Source organism: Loxodonta africana, chromosome 7, assembly GCF_030014295.1.
Source record: "Loxodonta africana isolate mLoxAfr1 chromosome 7, mLoxAfr1.hap2, whole genome shotgun sequence".
Taxonomy (NCBI): Eukaryota; Metazoa; Chordata; class Mammalia; order Proboscidea; family Elephantidae; genus Loxodonta; species Loxodonta africana.
Genome location: NC_087348.1, coordinates 108,106,026 through 108,124,221, shown reverse-complemented (window position 1 = coordinate 108,124,221; position 18,196 = coordinate 108,106,026). Strand labels below are relative to the sequence as shown.

General features: G+C 41.1%; 1 protein-coding gene and 1 pseudogene across 1 annotated transcript; one reads left to right on the top strand and one right to left on the bottom strand.

The window, feature by feature from the left end:
- Positions 1-343: 343 nt before the first annotated feature.
- On the bottom strand, positions 344-7,472 carry LOC100667569 (tripartite motif-containing protein 43-like). The gene is made up of 6 exons (XM_064288817.1): positions 7,068-7,472; positions 6,307-6,402; positions 4,710-4,940; positions 4,007-4,029; positions 3,361-3,458; positions 344-954 (listed from the first exon to the last, which is right to left on the bottom strand). The coding sequence occupies exons 1-6, from the start codon at positions 7,470-7,472 to the stop codon at positions 461-463; spliced, it is 1,347 nt and encodes a 448-aa protein (XP_064144887.1). The 3' UTR covers positions 344-460.
- Positions 7,473-8,983: 1,511 nt separating this feature from the next.
- On the top strand, positions 8,984-13,849 carry LOC100667286 (G-patch domain and KOW motifs-containing protein-like; annotated as a pseudogene).
- The last annotated feature ends 4,347 nt before the right edge of the window (positions 13,850-18,196 follow it).

Genomic DNA, 18,196 nt, shown 5'->3' with positions numbered 1-18,196 from the left:
TGTTGAGTATGATTTTACTAGACCATGATGAGGGAGTAGAATATTTCAGACTGACATTTGCACTGTAGATAAACAAGTCTCTTTATGATGCAAACACTCTGTGATCCTGCATTAAACTGTTAAGATGGAATCCCAGTCATATACTCTTGTAATTCTAGCCAACTCACAAAGTAGGTGAATAAAAACAGTATGTGTTTCAGGAAAAGGACCACAGGACTTGATTTTAATTGAAAGAAAATTAAGCCAACCAGTTTTGCATTGCCACGCCAGCTTTATATTTACCAATGATAAAACAAAGTTACATTAAAATGGAACAACCTAAGGGAGAGTAAAGTATGATTGATCAGCTTCAACTGAGACGGGCTCCTTCAGATATGGAGTTCCCAAGTTCCTCACTTCTCCATGATCATGTGTGGGCTCCTTCAGATATGGAGTTCCCAAGTGCATCACTTCTCCATGATCATGTGTGGCCAGTGCAAAAAAAAGGCCGGAGCGAGTAATTGAAGGAGTAAGCGGGGTATTCCCATATGAGGGAATTTTTGGCAACGTTAACAAAACTCACACTTCCACTGTTAAAATCAACAAACACACCAACCTTCCCCAGAGGTTTCTCTATGTACTGAGAAAGCACTGGGGAGGTGGTGAAGAGATGGTAACCATTATCCCCCTTCACACATAAAAGAAGAAATGTGTCCCCAGATTCAATCACTGAGCAGTTCTTCCTTAGCCAAGTATCCTTACAGACCCCTATAGCCCAATCCCAAGAGCTGTCCACATGCATCTCCCAGTAGTGTTTTCCAGAGGTGAAGGCCTGGGCTCCCCATGTAGCAAAGTAGTTGGATCTTCCAGATGGAAAAGGCACCTCTTGAAGGTCATGTCTAAATATCAAACTTCTCACGTCATCAGACAGCATGATATCGTGACTGCTTGTTTCATAATTCAAGGAAATGTTCACTGCGGAAAGAAGAGAATATTCCAGTCAAAATCAGTTTTTAAAGTCTTATGAGATCTAGTGTGTCACTGGAAAACTGACCAAGACTTTAAGGGCAGCTTGGTTGGAAAATGTCATTAGATTCAGGGGCTACCAGTATATCTGCAGAATTAACAAACACCTAATCTCAATGGAAAAAAATCACAAAGATTTTTTACATTTCACTTCCCATTAGAAACAGAAGACCTTCCCATAAGGCATAGTCATTGCTATGAAATTAACTTCAGTGCCCCTCTTCCGGGGAAAGAAGATCCTTAGAGATAAATAATTGGTGATCACTTTGCCAGGCATACTATGGTATTCCAGTTAAGGAAACAAATTCCAATTAAGAATAAAAAGATCTAAATACATCTTCTTAGAAGAAGTTTTCTACTAAGAATTTTCTGGATTTTACTCCTGGTTTCACCTCAGGCTTGGTCTTCATCTGCATGCCAGTCTAACCTCCCTGGTTTAGATCTACTATGGAATTCTGTATACTGTCTCATCAACCACCAACTTGTTTTACTGTTGTTCTTCACAAATTCTTATTTTATGCCTTTCATTATTTTATGTTATGGACAAAATTTTCTAGCTGTATCAACTACAATGCGCATTATTACAAATTCAATTACTAAGAAGCTTTACAGGAAAAATATTTAAAAAATGAAAATTTGCCAACTGTTATGGGTTCAATTGTGCCTCACCAAAATATGTGTTGCAAATCCTAACTTCTATGTCCGTGTTTATAATCCCACTTGGGAACGGATTATCTCTGTTGTGCTAATGAGGCAGAATTACTGTAGGATGTCTTGAGTCAATCTTTTTGAGATATAAAAGAGATTAAAAAGCAAGCCAGCAAGCAGAGGTGGGAGAGGAAAGACACCATGCCAAATGAAGTTCACCAAGGAGCAAAGGAATAAGAACTTCCCCAGGGCAAACAGAGGGTAAGCCTTCCCTTAGATCCGGCACCCTAAGTTCCAACTTCTAGCCTCCTAAACTGTGACAAAATAAATTTGTGTTTGTTGAAGCCACTCATTTGTGGTATTTCTGTCACAGCAGCACTAGGTAATTAAAACATCAATCCTATCACCATAACTAACTGTACTTTAGTTAAAACTAGAATGCCCTAACTAAATATGCAGTTCTATATGACTAAATGAATGAATAACTGGTATTTTATCTCAGAATGGTTCTAGGAGCCCCCCTTTTTTTTCAGAGTTTAAATATATATTTCATTTTTTTTCTACTGAACATTTTTTTATTGTACTTTGCCTGAAGGTTTACAGAAGAAGCTAGCTTCTCATTAAACAGTTAGTACACATATTGTTCTATGAAATTGGTTAACAACCCCACGACATGTCAACATTCTCCCTTCTTGACCTTGGGTTCCCCATTACCAGCCTTCCTGTCCCCTCCTGCCTTCTAGTCCTTGCCCCTGGGCTCCTATGCCCCTTTAGTGTCGTTTTGTTTTATAAGCCTGTCTAACCTTTGGATGAAAGGTGAAACTTCAGGAATGACTTCATTACAAAGCTAAAAGTCTATCCAGGGGCCATACTCTCAGGGTTTTTTTCCAGTCTCTCTCAGACCAGTAAGTTTGGTCTTTTATTGTGAGTTAGAACTTTGTTCTACATTTTTCTCCAGCTCTGTCCAAGACTCTCTATTGTGATCCCGGTCAGAGCAGTCAGTGGTGGTAGTCAGGTACCATCCAGTTGTACTGGACTCAGTCTGGTGGAGGCCATGTTAGTTGTGGTCCATTAGGCCTTTGGACTAATCTTTCCCTTGTGTCTTTAGTTTTCTTCATTCTGCCTTGCTCCCGAAGGGAAGGGACCAGTGGAGTATCTTAGGTGGCCACTCACAGGCCGTTAAGACCCCAGATGCTACTCATTAAAGTTGAAAGCAGAGCATAGTCTCTATGAACTGTGTTATGCCAATTGAGCTAGATTTTTCCTGAGACCATGGTCCCCACAGCACTAGGAGCCCTTTTTGATTGTTTCCTGTTTCTCATTGTCTAATTTATTACAGGCATGAATCACATTTATCCCTTCACCAGCTTTCATTTAGATTTTTTCATGTTATCCCAGGGCAACTAGGACTATAAATGTCTCTTAGGAGGCTGTTCTCTCCTAAATCAAGGGTTAATAAAAAGGGGAAACATTGGGCATAAAAAACCAAACCCATTACTGTCAAGTGGATTCCAACTCATAGCGACCCTACAGGACAGAATAGAACTGTCCCATAGGGTTTCCGAGGAGCAGCTGGTGGATTCCAACTGCAGACCTTTTTGTTAGCAGCCATGCTCTTAATTGCTCTGGCACCAGGGCTCCATATTATCCAAAGAAAACCATTATTAAAGACAATGTATGGGGTTCCATCATTGGGTTGCCACTCACCTTGGAATTGGTTGAACCTGTCTATCAGTCCAGTGATGGGCCTGGCACTGAGCGCTGGGTTCACCGGCTGGAGCATGTGCAGTTGCACAGACTCACTCCTACAAGGGGAAAGATTCAGGTAATCTTTCAGATGTCAAAGGGGTCATCACGGTATGTGCAAAAGATGTCAGCATTCAACAGAATAATATGTTTCATCGGAACTCCTTTCTGATATTGTATGCACCTCCATGATCCTGGGAGAAGACTTTGCAATTCTTAGGGATTCTTTCTTTTCTTCTGTCCCTGCCTCCACCCCCTTCTTATCATAGATGCCTGCCTCTCCTCTAATGCCTGGAAAAGCTAGTCCATGCACTTTAATATGTTTATGATTTTGAAAACTAAAGTCATGCATACCTGTTTTCTAGTGACTTCTGTGTTGAACCCTACAATGTATACCTCCATGAGCACAGAAAGACAAAACAAAACTAACTTCTGATACAGTGGGATAGAAAATTATATTCAGTAAAACACACTCAAATACATGCGGTCACATAAGCACACATGCACACGAAGATTTACTATCTCAGTAACTTCATTTTGGTAGAAACACTTTGATCTCTTTACTAGCTCTCATGGTGCCCTAGTTTGTATTGAAGGCCAAACTTACCTTGTCAATGTGTCTTCCAAATTCTGTAAAGAGAAATAAAAAGAAAAACTCAGAATTCTTCAGAAATTCTTTTTTTGTTATGCCTAATCTTTGGATTTGGGAAATTTCAAAAAAATATCAAACCCTCCTTTCCTCCCTGCCCCCGCCCCGGATTTTATAAATGTCTTTTACTTTTCCTCTTTAAAGGAAAATCACAGTACCACACATTGACTGAAAATAAATTCTCGATGGCTAAGGGCTCTGAGGGTGAACAAAGACAGAGCAGGACATGAGTAGGGACGGCATTGCTACAACCATCAGTTGTCTACAAGGTGGTCTTTTCACAGGGCTTGTTTCCAAAGGGTAATGTGCCTCAAAACGAGCACAACTCAAGCCTAGGACTTCCAAACAGAAGGAGGACATGAATGCTAGCTTTTCCTCTTCCTCATATTGCCCACCTGGAGACAAAAAGGTCTACAAAGAAGTTGTTCCTTTCTGTTGGACAGAAAAGTAAATTAAATAAAGAGAATTGAGAAGGGAAACTACTCTCACAATTCCCCAAAATTTTGTTGTTCCTGGTTAGGATAAGAGTTGAAGTTTATATCATATTCACTTGGACAATAATAGTCTGGACAGGAGCAGAAGATGCAGAAATAAGATTTTGGTTTGAAATATGTAATGGAAGTCAAAGATGTGAACTTGAACTAATATCCTCATTTCTTACCTGGAGCAGCTCCACGTCTGGTTTATGGCACAAATTCAGCAGCTCCTCAAACATTTCTCTTAGATGTTTTTGTTTTTGAACCATTGTGGTTTGACTTTTCTTGAGTTGCTGTAAAATCTTTTTGCGTTCACTTTTCAGTCCCTCTAAATGTTGTTTTTCTTCCCTGTGGAGAACTGGATGCAACTTCCGATAGTGATCTCTGATCATGTCTCTCCGTAGGCATATATAATCCTGCAGGGACATGGATTTCCTAGATCACACACCCAGGCTGCCTTTACCCTTCACCACTTAAACCTCACTCATTTCTCTTTGATTCATGATTGTGTAATCCACCAATCACCTACATACATGTTAAATTCATGTCTTTCCACTCACCAGAAACCATGCTCATCCCTCTTTCCTTACTTTATTTTTCATTCTTTGTTAACTACAGAAACCCATCCTTTCCTCAAAACACTATAATTCACTTCTAAAGTTCCCGAAATTCCTGTAGAAATTTTTTTCAGAGTTAATTTTTAAAATACGTTGTTGTTGTTAGGTACTACTGAGTCGGTTCCAACTCATAAGGACACTATGTACAACAGAATGAAAAACCACCTGGTCCCGCGCCATCCTACCCTAACGATGTTTTTTATGTTTAAACTTATTGTTGCAGTCACTGTGTAAGTCCATCTCATTGAGGGTCTTCTTCTTTTTCCTGACCCTCTGCTTTACCAATATATGTTCTCTAAAACATGAAAGATTACATGTAAAAAGATAAATTTATGCTTGATTATTTAATATTCTGATCTGTTACTAATTTAGCCTCTGATCATAAATTTCCTCAATCCTAGCCTGATCATTCACTCTTAGCAGAAATGTTGCCTACTAGTCTGAGGATGAGAAATCATCAGACAAAACCTCCCTAAAATTCCTAATCCCATACCCTCAATCTGATTTCTCCCATCACTATCCCTTGTTGCCATGGATGGGATTCCTTCCTGGTAATGAGTACTTAAGGCTTCAGGGTCTCATTTTGTCCTAACATTATGGGAACATTAAACCTTACTCCATCGCATGACCCCTGCCAATACCCATGTATTCATTCTCTCCTCACCGAGTCCTTTTCTTTCTCTTTTCCCCCAGTTTTTCAACATGTTAAAATTTCTCCCAATTGATCCTATATCATTCTCTAGCTACTACATTATCGCTTTTCACTATCACAGGTACACTTCCTAAATTGCTATTTAAACCTTTTTCTCCCCATGGCCGTCTTTGTACTAATCAGTATGACATACCTGTAGTTCCCCATTATGTACTGTTTAATTTCTCGATTTCACCTCAGTCAGAAATCTCTGCTTGAAATGTCCATGGATTTTTTACACTTGTCCTTTAAAACTCAAATCGATTGTGAACCTCTCTCCGAAACTTTTTCTCAACTCCTGACCAACGGTTTTTGAACTTCTCCAAATCCTTGCATGTGCCTCCATTTCAGCACTTTTTGCACTTTGTTCTGATGGCCTTTTTCTCCCTTGATTAAAGCTCAAGTTCTTAATAAATAAGGTCCCAGCATGTCTGTACCAAGCTGGTTATGAGGAAAACGTGGTCTCATGCTTACCATCCACAGGTTGATTATTCTGCACTCCTCGTTTAGATTTCTCTGATTTTCTTGGATCTTTTCCCATAGAGACCTCATTTGTTTTAAAAGCTTCTCCTGTAAAAACAAAAATACTGAATTAAGCACCAACAGAACAAATATTATAGATTTCAGACCCTTACTGACAGCTAAAGACCAGGGATGTTAGATGAACATACTTTCAGGAAAGTGGAAGGGTCATGTTTCACTGGCTACCCGATAGTCATCCCTTCTGGGAGTTTCAGGCTATAGAGCCACATAAAGTAATGAAACAATTTTCCTGAGAAAACTGTCAAAGAAAGGCTTTATGTAATGTAATTAAATTTCCTATAAATATCTTGCTAATTCTCTATACTATTATCCTACATGTTTGTCCAGTATTACTAAACATGCTTCCAGTAAAAAAAAAAAAAAAAAAAAAAAGCACTTGTTAAACATGTAATTTTTGTGGCCAGGAGCTATTTCTAAAAATGTGAGTGTTATGGTGTCCTGTGCTTCACTTTGCATAATCAAATTAATAATCATTAAGCGAATTGCCCTGTCACTCGAATACAGCCTCTGTGAAAGCAGATTTCCTTCCCTATTTTATTCACAGCTTTACCCTTCCCACCTAGAACAGTAGCCAGCACATATAAGACTCCCAGTGATGACTGAATTAATCATAATCACGGTAGTCATCTTCCTTATACTCTCTTAGCTCTATTATTCTCCAGCTTTCAAAGGCTTCCAGAAGCATCACTTACCTGGTACTTCTCAACAGCGTATTCAATGGAACAGTGTCTGTGAGCCTCGTGCTCCTGAGAGGAAGAACAGAGCAAACAGAGTAGGTTCTTGCTCTCTTCACAGAACATCTTCTTTGTCTCCTTGTGTGTCCCACACATCTGATCCTCAGAGCTCAGGAACTGGCAGAGACTGGCTTGTCTAGCAAGGGACACCAGATTCTTCACAAGAATATTGGATTTAATGTCTGTCTTCTTTGATGTTTCCCCACATAGAGGACAACGGGTAGTTTTGGCTTCTTCCCAGGAAATGTATAGACAGGGCCTACAGAAGCTGTGCCCACAGCCTATGGTGACAGGGTCTATAAGGTAGTTCAAGCAGATACAGCAGGTGAGTTCCTTTCGCAAGGCTTGGGAGATGTTGTCCATTTTCCTGAGGGAAGAAAATCAGGAGAGTTTGTCATTTGCCCCAGAGAGACAAAAGACTAAGCAAACTTTTACTCCAATTGTGATTCAATACTATACTTACGTCTAGGCCTTTTGTCTTTTACTAATGACAAAAACTGGAAACTGACACAAAGACAGCTCTAGAGCTCTGTTGTAAACTTGGTTGGCTTCCTGATTAACATGATCTACACCATCAACTCCATTTCTCCTCCATAAAAGAACCTGTTTGTGTCCTTTCCTTCTTGGGCTTGTGCTTCAATAGTTTGACTCAATCTCTAGTATTCTGATTGGTGTAAAAGCCAATCATAATGTTCCTAGTGACTGATTGGCTTAGCAAAGTTCATGCGACTAAACTTTTTACCTTTACTATTTCATTTAATTGACAAAACCATCCTATAAGGATGACTAATCCAAAATCATACTGACAGTTAATGTTGGAGCCAAAACTCATACCTTTGACTAAAAGTAAACTCTGCTAACCGTTACTCTCCAAGATACCATACAGACAGAATCAACCAGCCAGGTTCTTATCAACTATTTTAATTTAAGCGAACAGTCCTGGTATTTTTCCTCGCCAAGACTGTCTATGAAGTAGGGTTATAATTCTAATACAAAATCCTTAAAGAGACAATAAAAGTTGAAAATAACAAAACACGGTAATGGGCAGAATGCACATTTGTCTCCTGCCCCTCACCTGTAATATAGAAAGTGTCTTTCTTGAAACTCACTGTAAAAAATGCATTAGAAATATGTACATGAAAAACATATTCACAAAATCAAAATTTCTTCTTTGAAACTCTGTTAATTCAAACAGAATGTAACAAAAATTCAATTTCGGAATACAAAAGTGTTAGTAAGAATTTAACAAAGCTTTGTAAAATTGGGAAAGTCTGCTGGTATAGTGGTTAATAGCTTTGGCTGCTAACCAAAAGGTCCACAGTTCAAGTCCACCAGACACTCCTTGGAAACTCTGTTGGGCAGTTCTCCCCTGTCCTGTAGGTTCACTATGGGTCGAAATCAACTCAACGGCAACAGGCCTTTTGTTTTCTTTGGTCGTAAAATTGGATCAGATTTCAGTCGGAATCTTTATATATGAATATATATGAAGAAGCCCTGGTGGTGCAAACGGTTAAGCAATGTTGGTGGTTCCAACGCATCCAGTGGCTCCTTAGGAGAAAGACCCAGTAATCTGCCAGGAAAATCCTATGGGGCAGTCCTACTAAGTCATGTGGAGTTACTACAAGAGAGAAGCTACTCATCAGCTCCCAACAACAAGGTTTTAAAAACATCTTTTTATCTACACTAGGCATCTAAAGAAATCAAAAATTAAAGAGTAGCAATATCTTCCGCACCCTTTCAAACTATCAGCAAGCACCCCTTCACACTGTGAAAAGATGAAAGTATCATGTAATAGTGAAAATCAGCACAAAATAACAACGTGTGCTTTTTAAAATTGATTTAGCTAAAACATTGGGTTCTCATCTTTATACTCAATGAATATAGACGGGAGTCACATTTCTGATATTCCTGCATGGTAATCAGTAACAATTTTGTGCCCAAACATTTCCTGGCTTCTTAAAAATTTACATCAGTAAACAGAATTTTCTAAAGAGACATCAGTATCAAAAAGTTTTTTTTTTTTGTCCAAACCATTCATTGCCTTATATACTTATAGTATAATAGTCTTCTTACCCATTGACTTATGCACTACTTTTAGACTACTACATTTATCAACTTCTTATAGAATAAAGTACTTCTATTCCTTTTTCTGAAACTCTGGTGGTGTAGTGGCAGAGTGTGGCTCCTAATCAAAAGGTAAGCAGTCCAAATCCACCAGGCGCTCCTTGGAAACCCTACGGGGCAGTTCTAGTCTGTCCTATAGGGTTGCTATGAATCAGAATTGACTCATCGGCAATGGGTTTGGTTTTTTATTCCTTTTTCAGGAGCCACACAAAGTACAAAATTACAAGATATCTGGCAACTACTTTCTTAGTGCTTATAATCCATATGAACATTCAAGGCATACATAAAAATAAGACAAAATGCAATCACCCTATTAAATCTAATAATAATATTGACAAAATGCATTAATTCATATGTAGGTTAAGGAAAGGACTAATTTTTGTAGACAAATGAAATCATTTCATAGAAAAACACCTCAATTTCCTGAGTGATAAACTAAAATTATTTTTGGTTTGTTTTGGTTTGGGAAAGTAGCGGGAACTCCATTTCTGTATATTGTACACTCACCTAAGTCGCCTAAGGAATATGTGAAGGATTTCACCAACGCTTGCTGTAGAAGTAGTGTTATGGAAGTCAGTTCTGGGTTCAACTCCTTCCGATGTGGTCACAGGAGCTTTCAGAAGACTCCGCAGGCAGGAGAGATCCAAAGGCACTCTGTCTCTTCTGGAGAAGAGTGAGCGTGGTTTCTTGGGTGCCTTTTATTGAGCCCAGAAGACCACGCCCAGCTCTTCCCAGTGATTGTATTTCGTGGGTCTTCTAATAGGTGTTACTGAGAATTATTAGGTTTCTTCAAAACAAAAGAAATGATTGATTTAACACCTTAATACCCTCCATAAGTAAACAAACTTCCACAAACATCATCTCATCAAGAAATATGTATTAACTTTTGGCAAACACAGCACACGCCTGCAAAGAGGGACAAGTTGGCAGATGCTGACACTGAAGAAAATGTTCCCGGCGTGCAGCAGTGTCTACCACCCCAGTTTTTTTCCCCTTCAGTTGCATGTCCACCCAGAGGCAGGGGGTGGACCTGTGAGACAGTGTGAGGGCTGCCCTGAAGGAGAAGGATTTCTTAAAAACCGTGGAAGGGAGAGAGCTGCAGAGTGTGAAGCCCTCAGAAACTCCCAAGGAGTTTGTCATCCCTTTGATCTGGAATGAATACTGCAGGCAGCTACTGACCCAGGCCCCTGAACATCCAGAGATGCTGAGGCCTTGGTGGATGGGGTGCTGATATGCTAGGCTGTGAAGGAGCTCATTGAGGAATTCAAGTAGTCTCTGGAACACAGAGACAATGAGGGTGTCGATTCCAGGATCGCTATCCCCATGATCCAGAAAGAATGCATCCCCAAAGGCGAAGGGGCAGACACCGAACTCCAGGCTTAGTGCCAGGGGAGGCAGATTATGAGGCCATCCCTGCGGAGGCCTATGAGCTGTCCATACTGCAGGTCATGGGCTGGAAACCTGGCAAGAACATCAGCCGTACTTTCAATCAAGTGTTAAAGCCCCATGTCAATTCACAGAGGCCCAAGGGGTTAGGGGTAGGTGCCAGCCTGACCCATGCCAAGGCCCCCACCAGCCCCCCCGACTGCCAAAGCCAGATGAGGTACAAGAGGAGAAGGAAGAACAACCTCACGAACTGGCGCCTTGAGGAACTATACTGGTCCTGTTTGGCCTCCACTGAGGCTTCCATTGGAAGGTGAAATGCCTCAGTCCTGACAATGTTTGGGCCATGGTTCTGGCAGTGGAGAGCCAAGTTGTGACTGTTTGTTAGTACTGCCTGTGGCCTGTCTCCTTGCATAGGTTTGGCAAGAACTTCTTGGATCTCAGCCAAGTGAGCAAAGCTTCCTCAGAACAACTGAAAAGAACTGCCTTGTTATGGAAGGCCTTCAGGGATAAAGACCTACATGTTCAGCAGGAGGACTCAGAAAGAAAGCAGAAACACCCTCTGGACTGACAAGAAGGAGAAGGCAGCCCCCGGGAGCCATACTGTTTTCGTAGAGACCTGGGTGTGTGGGTTGTGGACAAGCTGCACAAGGGGAGCAAATATTACAACATCAAGATGACAATTGAAGACGTCCTGAGCCCAGATACTTGTGTGTGTCAGACCCTGATTTCCAAGGTCAAGGGAAACTGTGTGATGGTGGTGCTGGGACCATAGGCTAGAAGGGTGGGGCGTCTGCTCGGCCAGGACACACAGCAGAGCCGGGCTTTAGTAACAGCCGTGGACAGAGAAATCAGTTGGTCGAGCTTCTCTCTGATGCTGTCTGCTGGTACATGGGCCCCAGTGATTCAGATGGAGACTGACCCATGTGACCCACTCCAGTCCCCTAGACTCTTCCCAGTTCTGTACAGTATAAAAAACTTGCTTTTAGTAAGATTGGAATATAATTTTTTGCATCCACACTTGCAAGTGCAGTACTGGTACAGGAACAAGGACAAAGATGAATCGACCAGAAGCGATGTTAGAGACAAACCCAATATTCACCAGAATTTAGTGTATAAAAAAAAATCATTTCAAATAAAAATGAAATATTTTTTCAGCTATGAAACCCCACATCCTAAATTTATACATAGTTTTTCTTAACTTTTATTTTGAATTGTATAAAAAAGTAGGAAAGAGGATGTCATCAGTTTATGATTTTAGCAACTGTTTTGGATATTTGGAAATGGTTTGCCTGAGGTTGCTTTAATTATAGCCTTCAGGTAGGAACAGTTCGTATTTTATTTACTGATTGATTTTTGTATTTTAATGCAAGAATTTAATGTAAGGCCAGCTTTGGCCTCCACTCCAGAATGGAGGTTTCCCCCACCCTGCACATTCCAGATCAAGCCTCTAAAGGCTCAAGAACAGCAGGAGGACCAGGACTCTCTGTCTGGCACTTCCCATCCCAACTCAGGGAACAGGAAAGAACGGCTAGGAAGCCCCAGCTCAGGGACCCATGAACAGGGATGAGAAAGAGGAATCGGGTTCAGGTAAATTGGATTTTATTTCTACTTGGGAAAGTAATAATGACAGGTTTATGTCCCCAATTCATTTAGCCCACTACTGATGGGATAAATTGAGATGCTACCCTGGACCCTTGAGAAACCCTCCTTCTATTATAATTGTCACCAGATATTCTTCCTGGGGTCTGGGAAAGCCAAGCTGTGGATCTGGAGAAGCAGCTCAGATCTCTGCACAAGAGTGTTTAAAGCACCTCCTTGTGGGCACAGAGATCCTGGGGCCCACAACAGCCTGAGCCAGCTGAGACATGGAGAAAGGCTCTGAGGAGCAGGGGTCACTGTCAGGAAGAGAGAGGGAACGTGGGAGCCCCAGTTTCCAGGATGCCCCCATTGTGTGTGCAGGAAGCTCAGTGAGCACCCAAAAGGCCACCAAAGTTTTGCTTGAGCCTTCTGAAATCTTGGGTTTCCCCGAATTGAGCCTTCCAGGGATAGGGCAAGAGGTGAGGTCCAGATCTGGGAGAAGAGACCAGAGATTCAGCAGCAACAGTGTATCTGCATTAAGGGGACCAGCTAAGCACATGTCTGGCTGCATAGGGGGTAGAGGGAGTAGAGAGGGAAGTGACATGTTGGGTCCTGTGTCTTAGTTGTCTAGTGCTGCTACAACAGAAATAAAAGTGGATGGCTCTTAGAAACAAGTTTATTCTCTCACAGTCTGGGAGGCTAGAAGTCCAATTTCAGGGTGCCGGCTCAAGGGGCAGACCTTCTCCCTCTGTCTGCTGTGGAGGAAGGTCCTTGTCATCAATATTCCCCTGTTCTAGGAGCTTCTCTCACAGGAACCTGGGTCACAACTTTCTTGGTGGCATGTGGTCCCCCTGTCTCTCTGCTGGCTTATTTCCTTTGTGTCTCAAAAGTGATTGACTTAAGACAAAACCTATTCTTGTAGAGTGAGTCATTCCTCATTAACATAACTGCCTCTAATCCTGCCTGATTAATATCATAGACGTAGGATGTACAACACGTAGAAAAATCTCATCGGATGACAAAAGGGTGGACCATCACACAATACTGGGAACCACGGCTTAGCCATATTGCACACATTTTGGCGGGGACACAATTCAATCCATAACAACTAGCAACCCCGGTGATCTCCTGATTCTCCAGCACCAGTGGATGGAGCCAGCCAGATGGGGGAGGGTTGATCTGAGGGAAGTCTGGATGGAGGGAAATGACAGAGTAAAAATTACAAGGGGAGGGGGGAGGCTATTTTCTCAAGACTGCTGGTTGGAAGAAACCTGCCTCTTTGTTCCAGGAACAAGCAATGGCTCCAGCAGGAGGGGAGGTTGCCCTTGCTCTGAGGCCAAGGCAGTAGAACTCATCTCTCTGCCCTCCTCTGGTGGCTCCCAGCCCAACACCACAGGCAGAGAGAGGTCTGCTGGATTTCCTGCTTTATTGGAGTCCTGGTGACACAGTGGTTAAGAGTTACATTGAGCTATGGTTGCTAACTAAAAGGTTGGCAGTTTGAATCCACCAGCTGCTCCTTGGAAACTCTGTGGAGCAGTTCTACTAAACTGACTCAATGGCAACGGGGTTTTTGGTTTTATAATCCTTTCTGGTATCCATACCCCAGAATTTCCTGCCTAAATCAAGGGCTATACTGGCTTTTCTCTCAGATCTGTTTTCCCCAGGTCAGACCATCCCAACAGCACTCCAGACCAAGGTCTAATTTCCAACTCAGCCTTCCATGTCATTATGAAAGTATATAATATTTCTCAGAATGGAAGGATGAGATATTTATTGACAGTTTGTTAACAAGAGTTAGACATTTTCAATAACTGGACAAAACTACAGAAATGATTATATGATAACAATAAATATTAATGTATAATTATATACATGCTACTCACCATTACATAATAACAATAAATATTAATGCATAATTATATGCATTAATATTTATTGTTATTATATAATCATTTCTGTATATATACTAATTATAAAATTATTAATAAAATATATTTTATTCCAAAATATTGATATTCTATAGGAATGATAAGATTAAATTGATTTCATTTTTTTCTGTATTTTCTAAAATGTTGGTGAGTAGCATGTGATACTTATGCATGCAGAATATAAAATGTAAATGTCTTGGGCGTACTCTTTGTTTGAAGGAAAAGGCAATGGCTGATCCTCATTCTGGCCACCTTGCTGAGGTAAGGATACACAGCTCAGAGCTCAGAAAAGCCTAGGTGACCAGAACTGGTAGAGCTGAGTTGTGGAGAGAGGGATGTATGAAGACAAAGGGTCACAGAAATCTGTTGAACGCTTTGTCTGTTAACAGATTCACTCATTCTTCTTTCCTTCCTTCCTTCCTTCCTTCCTTCCTTCCTTCCTCCCTCCCTCCCTTCCTCCCTCCCTCCCTCCCTCCCTCCCTCCCTCCCTCCCTCCCTCCCTCCCTTCCTTCCTTTCTTATTTTTGTTTCTTGAACATCTTGTAACTTTTTCAGAAGGCCAGTAATCTTGGGTAAAACATGAGAGATTGAGATGGTGTTTTATGCCCAAAAGCAGGCTTGTTTTCACTTAAGTAGGCCTTGTGCATGTGGAATGGGAGGGGTATGACTTAATCTAGCCAGGAATGAGTTTGTTTATGGATTTGTTGATCCTATAGTTACTTTCAAGGATCCTTGTTGGTGCAGTGGTTAAAGCACTCAGCTAATGACCGAAAGTTGGACAGTTCAAACCCTCGAGAAAGATGTGGCAGTCTGCTTCCATAACGATTTACAGCCTTGGAAACCCTATGGACCAGTTCTATTATGTCCTATAGGGTCACTATGAGTCGGAATCTGTAGGCAATAGGTTTGGGATAGTCACTTCAGGTGCACCAAATGTTTTATATTCTCCTAGGGTTGGATGGTTCTCCAGCCAGGTTTTCCTCAATGACTGCTCCCCACTTAAGTCTTCCTTCCATACTTTTTCTGGTCTCCCAACAGAAACTGCTTTTAAGTGTTGTTGTTGTTAGGTGCTTTTGAATTGTTGTGACTCACAGTGACTCCATTCACAACAGAATGAAACACTGCTCCGTCCTGTGCCATCCTCCCAATTGCTGCTGTTTGAGCCCATTGTTGCAGGGCTCAAGCATACTACTGTTGATTGATACTGGTTTCCAATTTGGGGCTATTCTGAGGAGTGATGAAAAGACAACATTTTGCATAACTTTGACTGAGTATGTGTAGGCATTTCCACCAGGAGTACACAGGCATACCTCAGAGATACTGCGGTTTCAGTTCCAGACCATTGCCATGAAGTGAATATCACAAGAGAGGCACACGAATTTTTGTTTCCCAGTGCATATAAAAGTTGTGCCTACCCTATACTATAGTCTATTAAGTATGCAATAACATTATGTCTAAAAAAAAAGAGTACATACCTTAACTAAAAAATAGTTTATTGCTAAAAAATGTTAACCATCATCTGAGCCTTCACGAGTCTTAATCTTCTTGCTGGTGGAGGGTCTTGCCCCTATGTTGATGGCTGCTGATTGATCCAAGTGGCGGCTGCTGAAGGTTTGGGTGTCTGTGGCAATTTCTTAAGGTAAAATTACAAGGAAGTTTGCTGCAGCGGTTGACTCCTCCTTTCACAAAAGATTTCTCAGCAGCATGTGGTGCTGTTTAATAGCATTTTACCCACAGGAGAACTTCTTTCAAAATTGGAGCGAATCCTCTCGAACCTGTAGCTGCTTTATCAAATAAGTTTATGTAATATTCTAAATCCTTTCTTGCTCTTTCAACAGTGTTCACAGCATCTTCACCAGGAGCAGACTCCATCTCAAAAAGCCACTTTCTTTGCTCATCCGTAAGAAGCAACTCCTTGTCCGTTCAAACTTTGTCATGAGATTGCAGCAATCCAGTCACATCTTCAGGCCCCGCTTCTGATTCTAGTTGTCATGCTATTTCCACAACTGCAGTTACTTTCTCCACCAAAACTCTGGACCCCTCCAAGTCATCCATGAGAGCTGGAATCAACTTCTTCCAAATTCCTGTTAATGTTGATATTTTGACCTCCTCCCAGAAATCACAAATGTTCATAATGGCATCTAGAATGGTGAATCATTTTCAGAATGTTTTCAAATTACTTTGCCCAGATTCATCAGAAGAATCACCGTCTATGGCAGCTACAACCTTACAAAATGTGTTTCTTAATAAGACTTGAAAATTGAAATTATACCTTGATCCATGGATTGAAGAATGGATGTTGTATTAGCAGGCATGAAAACAATATTAATCTCCCTGTACATCTCTATCAGAGCTCTTGGGTGACCAGGTATGTCTCATTGTGATCCACATCTTTTGTTGTTGCTGTTAGTTGCCATAGAGTTGGTTCCAACTCATAGCGACACGATATACAACTGAACAAAACAGTGTCTGTTCCTGCACCATCCTCACAATCATTGATATGTTCGCACCCACTGTTGTAGCCGCTGTGCCAAGTGTCTCATTGAGTGCGCTTATCTTTAGACTTTTTCAAATTCTTATAAAATACAGAAAACTTGTTTATGGTTCTTTATGATGGGGATCCACCCAATTTCTGACAACTTTATTAAGACAGTATTTTTCTTATTTTAAACATTATCAATGTCCACATTATTTACCTTATTTTCTTTTATATTTATATTAAAGGGTTTTCACCAGATTAGGAGTCCTTTCTTCAAAAGATCCATTGGAGCAACTTAAGCCTCAGACTGTGGGGGCCAAGGAGGCTTGATCCTACCCTACCATACCTCTCTGAGACTCACTGTCAAGAATTAGTCAATCTCAATTTATTTGTTGTTGTTGTTTGCTGTGCAATGGATTGCTTTTGTATGGCCTTTCTTGCCATGGTCCTGTAACTGCCACCTAGGTAATTGGGTTGGACTGTGTAATAAGGTAACTGCGTCTACCAAGGGGATTGGTCCATTTTGATATCCGGCTAGGCTTAAAGTGAGCCATCCCAGAGGTGGAAGATAGATCTCAAAACAACCACGAAAGAGTAGCCAGGATGGAGCAAGTCCTTTGGAACTGGGATCCCTGGGCTGAGAACCTCCCAGACCCAGAAGACAGAGAGAGAGCTCTAACCCTGAAGGTGGCAAGATGGCAAGCAGGAGCAGGGAAACGTTAGCAGTAGAGGCAGCAGAACCAGGAGCCTGACAGGAGACTAGCAGGGGAAATTCATATATATATATATATATATATATATATATATATATATATATATATATATGTAATGCTAACGTTGAGATTCACTTCTACCTGTAGCAGCAGAAAACATGTGATTTCTGCCCAGGGTAAACACAGACGTTTCCTGGAAACTAGTGCCGAAAATGAAAGGGCACTGATTGTATGGAGACGCTCATTCAAATGGAACAGTGAAGTTCTTATTTTTAATGTTATTTTTTTAATTCAGAAATAAAAATACATTGACAGCTACCAGTTAAATATATAGACATAATCACTACTGCCCACATTACTCTGCCAACTGTAGTATTGGAAATGCCCAACTCCTTCCCGCAGGCAGTGGATGAGAGAGATCCCAGGAGTTCGACAATTTTCTTAAAGGCACCTATCCTACCTCCCATCAAATATTTCTCAACCCAATTCCAGTGCAGGAATTCAGAGATCAACAGGGAAGGTAGAGGGCAAAGATTTATGAGTGTCCTCTTACCAACTCTAGCAGGCAGATGATGAGAACAAAGCTTCACATTTCAGAAATACTGTCTAATCTAGAGAGTTCCCACTCCCTAGCCATCTCATTGTGTATTCCAAGAGCCCCAATTACATGGAATTTCTTGGGAGAGGGATGATATCGAGATGTATGGAGCCTAATACTGGCTAAGTCTTATAGTTATTTTCCCAAAAGGATACCCCTGACCCCCAACTTCAAGTTCCCTTTCTGCCAACTTTTCCTACTTTGTACTGAGGTGGAAGAAGGGAAAGGAAAGAAGAAAAATAGGAGGGAAATATGAGAGATTCATTTTCATTAGGGTCTGGC